The following is a 10000-nucleotide window of genomic DNA, read 5'->3' as shown; positions in this document are numbered from 1 at the left end:
ATTTACTTTCAATGAATAGTTTGAGGCTGTGCTCAAGGCCAAATACAACTGGTGCAAAGCAGGAAAGTGTCACCATGCTTTCTCCTTCCACTTGTGATGTCGCTTCTTGGAACGGTTCCAAAACTTTTATCACTTCTTTTAGCATTGCTATATCCATTCCCTTCAATTCTTCTACGGTCTTGCATGATCCTAGGAGACGAATAGCTGAGTTGACACCATTGACATCATTGAGAATTGACTTAAGCATGGTCAGTTGAGAGTTCCATCTAGTAGCATTGGCAGCCTGCAGTGAAACCCCAATCTTTTCCAAGAATGGTGCTGCCACAGTAGACCGACGTACTGTAGCTACAATACTACAGCACTTGTGTATCACAGTTGCAATTGCACTGTTTCTGACACAGGGATCATTGAAGGCATCTCGTATGCAGAGTTGTTGTTTGTATGCAAAGCAACTGGACCGATCCGGTGCACCAGCGACAGCGATTGTGACAGGGACGGTAGTGCTATCTCTGTCCAACTACCATCATGGTAGAGGGTGGGGCAGGGATGGTTGTACAGGAACGCGACGTGTACTCGTACGCGACGTGTAAATGACCCGTCATAAGGGTACCTGACACTTGCACGCATTCGTAGCACGCACTGGCACGCATTGATGCGCGAACTCGCGTGAACGAGTCGTGAAAATGTCGTGAACAGTGCTGGAACTCGCGTGCCAGTGCGTGCAATGCGTGCCCAGAACTTTGAAATGTTTAAAGTTTGTGGCACGCATTGGCACGCACAAAATAGTCGTGAAATAGTCGTGAACGATGCGCGAACTGGAGTGAACTGGAGTGAACAGTGCAGGAACTGGCGTGAACTGGAGTGAAAGATGCGGGAAGTGGCGTGAACTTTATAATGAAGAGAAACAAAAAGGAAACGAAAAAATTAATGAAAAGGAATGAAAAATAAACCTAATAAATTTTTATATTTGTTGTTTTAATGTGAAAAAAAAATATCTTATTTCAAACTATTTCTATAACTTTATAATGAAGAGAAACAAAAAGGAAACGAAAAAGTTAATGAAAAGGAAAGAAAAATAAACCTAATAAATGTTTATATTTGCTGTTTTAATGTGAAAAAATGATATCTTATTTCAAACTATTTCTATAACTTTATAATGAAGAGAAACAAAAAGGAAACGAAAAAATTAATGAAAAAGAAAGAAAAATAAACCTAATAAATTTTTATATTTGCTGTTTTAATGTGAAAAAAAATGATATCTTATTTCAAACTATTTCTATAACTTTATAATGAAATGAAACAAAAAGGAAACGAAAAAATTAATGAAAAGGAAAGAAAAATAAACCTAATAAATGTTTATATTTGCTGTTTTAATGTAAAAAAAATGATATCTTATTTCAAACTATTTCTATAACTTTATAATGAAGACACAAACATGAAACGAAAAAATTAATGAAAAGGAAAGAAAAATATAAACCTAATAATTTTTTATATTTGCTGTTTAAATGTAAAAATAAAAGGATGTCTTATTTCATGCACACACTTATTCTCCTCTATTACCAATCAAGAGCCAAAACTTTTGTTTTAAATAAAAATGAACAGAAAAATAAACCCAAAAAATTTTTAAGTTTGCTGTTTGAATGTAAAAATAAAATGATGTTTTATTTCATCAACATACTTATTCTTCTTTATTACCTTAAAATGAAGAGCAAAACAAATTTTTTCTGTTTGCTGTTTTAATGTAAAAATAAAATGATTTCTTATTTCAACACACTTTTTTCTCTATTACCTTAAAATCAACAGAATAAAAACTTTTCATGTGTGCTGGTTTTAATGTTAAAATAAAATGCTTTCTTAATACTTGTACATATTTATGTCTGCTATTTATATGTAAATCAAATGCTTTCTTAGTGAAACAAAAATAAAGGGCAACAAGAAATACAAACGAAAAAGATACGTTTCTTCTCCTCAATGCAATGGTGTCTCTGACAGAAAGCATTGTTGTCTCTTCCGAAGCCAATCCAAGAATGTCCTCGGGTTGGAGAAGCCCCGTTTTTATATGGAGTGGCCAATGCGTGAACTGGCGTGAATTGGCGTGAACGATGCGGAAGGATGCGCGAACTCGCGTGAACGTGTCGTGAACTTCTCATGAACTAGGCGTGCCAATTCGTACCATGGTGTGAACGTCGCGTGAACTTGTCGTGAACGATGCGCGAACTGGAGTGAACTGGTCGTGAACAGTGCGGGAAAAACACCAGTGCGTGGCAAAAATGCGCACAAGTGTCAGGTAGCCTATAGTATCGTAAACCATGGTTGTTGACATCCTTCTCTCTCTCTCTCTCTCTCTGTCCTCAAATGATTTTGGCTCGAAATATCAAATATAAATACAAATACAAAATACTTTTTTTTCTGGGTGCCATGATACAAATACAAATACAAAATACTTTTTCTCTGGATGCTAAAATACAAATATAAATACAAATACATTAATATTGTATTTAAATATAATTCCAATACAAATACAATTGTATTTGATCCATCCCTGACACACACACACACACACACATATATATATATATATATATATATATATATATATAAATTACGTAGATACACACACACACGCACACTCGGACGTCCACCACTACAGAGATTATGCATATCGCTTTCTGGTTAATTTGAGCGTATAGGTCTAATTCGAACCCCGTTGAATGTCAATGTTGGCCCTTGGAGGGCGATGCTTACAACTTCAGCCATTATAAGCCTGCCATAGTTCTCCTTGTGAACAATCTCAGTCCCATCAATCAATTCTTTCAGGGAGGGTTTCCGGACGTAGACATATAGTGTTGGTTTATTGCCCGTAATTTAGACGGGACAGCATGTCTTCAGACTGTTGTGGTATTATACGGGATAGCATGTCTTCAGACTGTTGTGGTATTATACGGGACAGCATGTCTTCAGACTGTTGGGGTATTATACGGGACAGCATGCCTTCAGACTGTTGTGGTATTATACGGGACAGCATGTCTTCAGACTGTTGGGGTATTATACGGGACAGCATGCCTTCAGACTGTTGTGGTATTATACGGGACAGCATGTCTTCAAACTGTTGGGGTATTATACGGGACAGCATGTCTTCAGACTGTTGTGGTATTATACGGGACAGCATGTCTTTTAGTGTGTCCAATGTAGTGTTTTCTGTGAGGTTTACACATCTCATGAGGGCATATAATCTAACAGACTACGTTTGCACATGCTTACTTTGGTCCTTTTGAGGCCGTGCTGTTTTTCATCACAAGACTTGCAGTTATGTATTGTAAACTTATATCAATCAGTGATCACTTGCGAAAGACACAGTTTTGTCGAAATAGTGCTGTCGTGAATAATATATGAAGAAAATGAATAGTCATCGTTTATTGAACCAAAGGTTTACACCTGAATTAAAGATATTGAGAAAATATGTGGATTCCTGTAGGAAACAGTGACGTTACTAAGGCAATTGCCTTTAATAAATATAGCTATCTCTCTCTCTCTCTCTCTCTCTCTCTCTCTCTCTCTCTATATATATATATATATATATATATATATATATATTGTTGGGGGTGTTCCTGGGAGGTTGGGAAGGAAACACAATCTTGAAATTAACATAAGTTCTATTGAGAAGGTGCAATATACGAATCAAATACAACAGGCAGGAATTACGTCTGCCTTGGGTGACGAACGACAATACAAGCACATTGTGTGATGCCCCAAGGCTGGGAGGTACATTGTTGCCATATCTTCGGGGCGTTGCCACACTTAATAATGAAATAGACATCTATGCATAATAACATTACAATATGATGCATATACACATATGAGTACATAGGGGGTGTATTTATTTACAAGAGACATATAATAAATGAGACACATAATAAATGGGAAACATAATAAATGGGAAACATCATACGTTGCTTTAGGTATGATAATATGTTAACGTCAGTTAATGTAACGGTCTCACATTTTATATATCTACACCTCCCTCCCCCCTCGCGCTCGTAGTTCCATTCTCGAGCGAACTCTTTCTAATGAGCCTTTGAGATCTGCGTGGGAACACTTGGGGGTTAGAGACTAAGGACCTTTCTATGTCCGTGCAAGGGGCCACAGGTAAATGGGGGAGGGGGTCAACACCAGGCGTTGGCACTGGACGTAGAAAGCGGCGGTTACGCCACCAAACTCGGCCACTGGGAAGACGCACCTCATAGTCCCGTGATTTGCCAAAACCCATGATAACGCCAACCTTTTCCCATCGATGTGATGTCGGGTCTTGGATCCTTACTGTCTGACCTATTTCCAACTTGGGAAGTGGGCGGGCGTGTTGATCGTATTGAAGTTTTACTTGTTCAGCACGGGCAGCTGCACGGCGGTCACAGTCCTCAGACTTGGCCTGCCATTCCTCTGAAAAAGACTGTGGATGAGCAGGTACACAGGTACGGAGTGGGCGGCCATACAAAATCTGTGCTGGAGAGCGGCCTGTGAAGTTTGGAGTATTACGCAGTTCCAAGAGGCCTCGATCAAATTCTTCGCAGTCAATATTGCCAGAAGGTGATGTCTTGAGGATTAAGTGCTTAATGGCTTTTACAGAAGCTTCTGCATGGCCATTGGACTGCGGGTAATGTGGTGACGACATGATATGGTGGACACCCCATCTCATCATGAAATCTTGAAAGTCTTTGCTGGCGAATTGAGGGCCACCATCGGTCCTGAGACGAAGGGGAACACCGACTTCCCTGAAGTAACGACAGAAGATACGTATGGTGTTGGAAGCAGTAGTGTCTCCTTTACATGGTACCACAACAGGCCACCCAGAGAGTCGATCGGTTACAACGAGGAATGACTTCCCGGCGACACTAAAAAAGTCAGCTGAGACAGACTCAAAAGGCCTCGTAGGGTGATCATCATTCAATAAGGGTTCCTGCTGAAGGCTAGGCTGCAACATTTGGCATTATTCACAAGCTCTGACAGTACTGGTGATGTCTGAATCAATTCCCGGCCAAAAAACAGTCTGTCTTGCGCGTCGCTTTGTGGCTTCCACTCCTCGATGGCTATCATGTAGACGAGCGAGAGTACGACGGCGGAGGGCAGCAGGGACAACAATTCTTGCTCCGTAGAGAACCAGATCACCATCAGTTGAGAGGTTTTCCCTTAATTTCCAGAAAGGGAGTAACGACTGGTGTTGGTTATAACGGCTCGATGGAAATCCTGAAGTCACACAATTCACAAGACGGGTATACGATGAATCAGCTCTTGCTGCAGCTCGAAGTTCCTGAAGTGTCCTATCTGCATCTTGGGGCGTAGAATCTTCTTCGGCGATGACAGCATTGACATTGACGATATATCTGACGTGTGTTGCGACATCAGCACAAGTGATATCATCTTCAGGAGTAGGCTGACTGACTGGAGCTCGAGATAAGGCATCTGGAATGCTGAGCTGCTTTCCAGCTTGCCACACTGCTGTGAATAGGTACGGTGAAATCTTTTCCTTGAGACGCTGAAGGCGAGGATTCTCCACTGCATCGAGTGTATAATGATTGAGAATTGGGATGAGTGGCCGGTGATCAGTCATTAGGGTAAAATGCTGAAGACCAGCTAGATACAATCTACACTTAGACATAGCCCACACCACAGCTAACAATTCTAACTCTATAGTAGCGTAGCGGGACTCGGCATCTGTGAGGAAACGGGAGCCGCATTGAACTAGGCGAAGTCTGCCATTACTATGGTCCTGTAGAAGGGCGTATCCAATCCCATATAAGCGAGAGGCATCAGTCTGGAGGATTACCGGCAATGCAGGATCAAAGGAGGCAAGGACTGGGGGGCTTACCAAGGCGGCCTTGACTCGACGAAATGCATCGTCATGATCAGGAGTCCAAACGAATGCTCTCTTGGGGCTCATCAGAGGTCGTAGGGGCTGAGCTGTAGCAGCAATCTCAGGGGTAAATTCGGCCAACTGGTTCACTAAACCCATGAATGATCGAAGGTCAGTCAAATTGGTAGGAGTTGGAAAGTCCCGGATTGCACTAACTTTGCCAGGATCAGCTGCTATACCCTCTTCTGAGAGCTGATATCCACAAAAGGACACTTGAGATGCAGCAACCACAAACTTGTCTCTGTTGAGAGTAATCCTGAATTTACGGCATCGAAGAAGCATCTCGTAGATTTGTTGAAGATGAGTGAAGTAATCTTCATCCGAAAGAAGTATGTCATCCACGACCTTTACACAGTTCTGCATTCCTTGAAGAGCCATATCACCGCGGAGACAGAAGGCGTCCCCTGTAGCTGCAAAACCCATTGGGCCTCTGCAATGCTTGAAACGGCCGTACGGTGTAATGAAGGTTGTCAAGTGTTGGTCCTCTTCAGCAAGTGCCATCTGCCAATATCCACATAAGGCATCTGCTGTAGTGAAATACCTTGCCTTCGAATTAACACTACGGATGGCAGCGAACGGAGTTGGAGAAGGGTGGGTTGGTCAGGACACTTGGCTATTGAGCTTAGTGAGGTCAACAGTGATACGGACACCTGAGTCCTTAGCTACTACGACGAGTGGATGGCACCATTCTGAAGGTTCATCACCGGCAGGCTTGATAATTCCTTGGGTTACCATGGAGGCGAGTTCTTCCTTAACTTGATCGCGGAAAGCAAAGGGTATCTGGCGTGGAGTGTGGACAGCAAAGGGTACTGCACCATCCTTGAGGTGGATCCTCATTGGAGGACCAGTCATCGGCTGGAGTGGTGTTGTCTTGAGGTCTTCTTTGGTGACGAGAACATCCTTGAATTCCCGTAGAAAAAAATCTCTTGCCTCAGTAGGGGATGTGGTAGCAGAAAGGGGCAATTCCTTGCATCTTTTGACATGCTTAACTTCCAATATTGGCTTGGGAAAGTCAGGAGAAATAATTGCTAATTCCTTACAGTGGCTGTAAGACAACAATGGAGTTTGGACACCGTCATGGACCTGTATAACAGCAGAACAGGACTGCTTACCCAGAGTAAGAGTGGCTTGGAAGGTACCCAAAGCAGGTGTCATGGCTGAACCGTCGGCAGTTAGAGTTACAGTTGTAGGAAACGGCTTCAAACTACTCCTAGGTATCTTCAGTAGGTCAAGATGCTGGGGTCCTACCACGGAGACTTCGGCGCCTGTGTCAGGTAACATCTGAATTCGGGATGTAACATCTCCATATGTTAGAAGAACACAGACAGGCTTAGGCGACTTGCCGAAAGTTTTGACTCTACGACAGCTGGACTTCTTTACGACCTTTGATTTACCTGATGATGGGGTAGCTTTGTCACTTGAAGAGCCACCCTGTGTACTGTCATTTCTCTTTGTCTTACAGTATTTATCGTAATGTCCCACACGGTTACAAACTCGGCACTGTGCTGCGTTAGCTGGGCACTTTGGAGTCCTGTCCCAATGACCTCGTCGACCGCAGTTCTTGCAGCTGCTTTCTAGGGCTGGGCAAACTTCGGAAGAATGGTGGGTACGTGCACAACACTGGCATGGAGTGGCTGGTTTGGGTGGTGGGGTTGAAGAATGATTTTTACCACCTCCCTTCTGTTTCTAGTACGTTGAAACAACCATAGCTGGGAGGTTGGTGCTCGAATGGCAGAAGTAGCCTTCCTGGCTGCCTCATATGAGCGACAAGTATTGACCACCTCCTGTAGTGAAGCTGTTGCATCAAGAGAGATGAGTTTCTGGACGAGTTCTCCATCCCTGATACCCATGAGAATTATCATCTTCATTTGAGTTTCTTCACACACTGATGAATTCCCCGGACAGACGTCCACCTCTTCAGCTATATGCTTGAGTCGCACGTAAAAATCTGAAAAAGATTCTCCTTCAAACTGCTTACAACTTAAAAGTTCTCTTCGGCGTAGGGCTTCGTTGCGTAGACTTTTCACGTGATCCTGCAGCTCGTCTAAGACCTCTTCTACTGTCTTGTCTGTGCTGGGTGGAATATCCAGGGTGTGCTCCAAGATCCTCTGCGTCTCAAGAGTGAGGCACATTCTAAGCTGAAAGAGTTGCTTCTCTCTAGGTAACTTGGATAAATCCACCATGATAGAATAATCTTCCCATCGACGTCTCCATTCTCGAAAAACTTGAAAACTGGCATCTGCTTGAAGGGGTGGCGGGTTCTGGGTGATAGCTTTTTGAGGGGCAGGTATTACTGATAAACTTGAAGATGAAACAGTAGGTACTGACGATGTAGACGATGTATTGACGGAAAGGCTATGTGTGCTATCAGGTTGGGAGGTAACAGGCAGCAACCTCTGCAACAACGCTGTAAAGCGAGCACTTTCTTCCTGTCGACGTTGTTCGTCTTCTCTGCGTCGAAAATCCTCTTCTTGGCGCCTTCTTGCATCCTCTTGTATACGACATTGTTCAAGATACTTGATGAAATGAAGAAAATCGGCTCCAGAAGCTGATGGAGGAGTTGTATAATGTGGGGTGAGTGGCGGTGGCAACTGGTATACTTCCTCCCCAATTAATCCACCGAGAGCTCCAACGTTAGGATTAAATCCTTCCTCTACCTCTGCTTCTCGTATATCAGAAGATTCCTCGTGAAATTCCGTTTCCGACATGGTTTATTGTAAAAACATTAACATTAACATATCAAGAAGAAATATGTAAGAAATAAAAGCTCAATTTTCCAAAAGAAAAAAGGAGGATAACTATCAGGATGACAAAGCTGGAAGTGATGAAGATCGCCAAGGACATCCTAACTCTGCTGGACCTTCTCTTTCTCCCGATACTTCGCACGAGACTCCGCGATTTCCTGCTGAATTCTTCAAGGAGGATAACTGTCAGGATGACAAAGCTGGAAGTGATGAAGATCGCCAAGGACATCCTAACTCTGCTGGACCTTCTCTTTCTCCCGATACTTCGCACGAGACTCCGCGATTTCCTGCTACATTCTTCAAGGAGGATAACTGTCAGGATGACAAAGCTGGAAGTGATGAAGATCGCCAAGGACATCCTAACTCTGCTGGACCTTCTCTTTCTCCCGATACTTCGCACGAGACTCCGCGATTTCCTGCTACATTCTTCAAGGAGGATAACTGTCAGGATGACAAAGCTGGAAGTGATGAAGATCGCCAAGGACATCCTAACTCTGCTGGACCTTCTCTTTCTCCCGATACTTCGCACGAGACTCCGCGATTTCCTGCTACATTCTTCAAGGAGGATAACTGTCAGGATGACAAAGCTGGAAGTGATGAAGATCGCCAAGGACATCCTAACTCTGCTGGACCTTCTCTTTCTCCCGATACTTCGCACGAGACTCCGCGATTTCCTGCTACATTCTTCAAGGAGGATAACTGTCAGGATGACAAAGCTGGAAGTGATGAAGATCGCCAAGGACATCCTAACTCTGCTGGACCTTCCCTTTCTCCCGATACTTCGCACGAGACTCCGCGATTTCCTGCTACATTCTTCAAGGAGGATAACTGTCAGGATGACAAAGCTGGAAGTGATGAAGATCGCCAAGGACATCCTAACTCTGCTGGACCTTCCCTTTCTCCCGATACTTCGCACGAGACTCCGCGATTTCCTGCTACATTCTTCAAGGAGGATAACTGTCAGGATGACAAAGCTGGAAGTGATGAAGATCGCCAAGGACATCCTAACTCTGCTGGACCTTCTCTTTCTCCCGATACTTCGCACGAGACTCCGCGATTTCCTGCTACATTCTTCAAGGAGGATAACTGTCAGGATGACAAAGCTGGAAGTGATGAAGATCGCCAAGGACATCCTAACTCTGCTGGACCTTCTCTTTCTCCCGATACTTCGCACGAGACTCCGCGATTTCCTGCTACATTCTTCAAGGAGGATAACTGTCAGGATGACAAAGCTGGAAGTGATGAAGATCGCCAAGGACATCCTAACTCTGCTGGACCTTCTCTTTCTCCCGATACTTCGCACGAGACTCCGCGATTTCCTGCTACATTCTTCAAGGAGGATAACTGT

At 43.5% G+C, this 10000-nt stretch overlaps 2 protein-coding genes across 2 annotated transcripts; both read right to left on the bottom strand.

Moving 5' to 3' along the window:
• Positions 1-2851: 2851 nt before the first annotated feature.
• On the bottom strand, positions 2852-3220 carry LOC137655160 (110 kDa antigen-like). Its single transcript, XM_068389040.1, has one exon. The coding sequence runs from the start codon at positions 3218-3220 to the stop codon at positions 2852-2854; it is 369 nt and encodes a 122-aa protein (XP_068245141.1).
• A 396-nt stretch (positions 3221-3616) lies between these two features.
• On the bottom strand, positions 3617-4997 carry LOC137654967 (uncharacterized). Its single transcript, XM_068388865.1, has one exon. The coding sequence runs from the start codon at positions 4976-4978 to the stop codon at positions 4004-4006; it is 975 nt and encodes a 324-aa protein (XP_068244966.1). The 5' UTR covers positions 4979-4997; the 3' UTR covers positions 3617-4003.
• Positions 4998-10000: the final 5003 nt, after the last annotated feature.

The sequence above is a fragment of the Palaemon carinicauda genome, chromosome 16, assembly GCF_036898095.1.
Source record: "Palaemon carinicauda isolate YSFRI2023 chromosome 16, ASM3689809v2, whole genome shotgun sequence".
Lineage (NCBI taxonomy): Eukaryota > Metazoa > Arthropoda > Malacostraca > Decapoda > Palaemonidae > Palaemon > Palaemon carinicauda.
The sequence above is the reverse complement of the archived record's forward strand: the minus strand, read 5'-3'. Positions and strand labels throughout refer to the sequence as shown.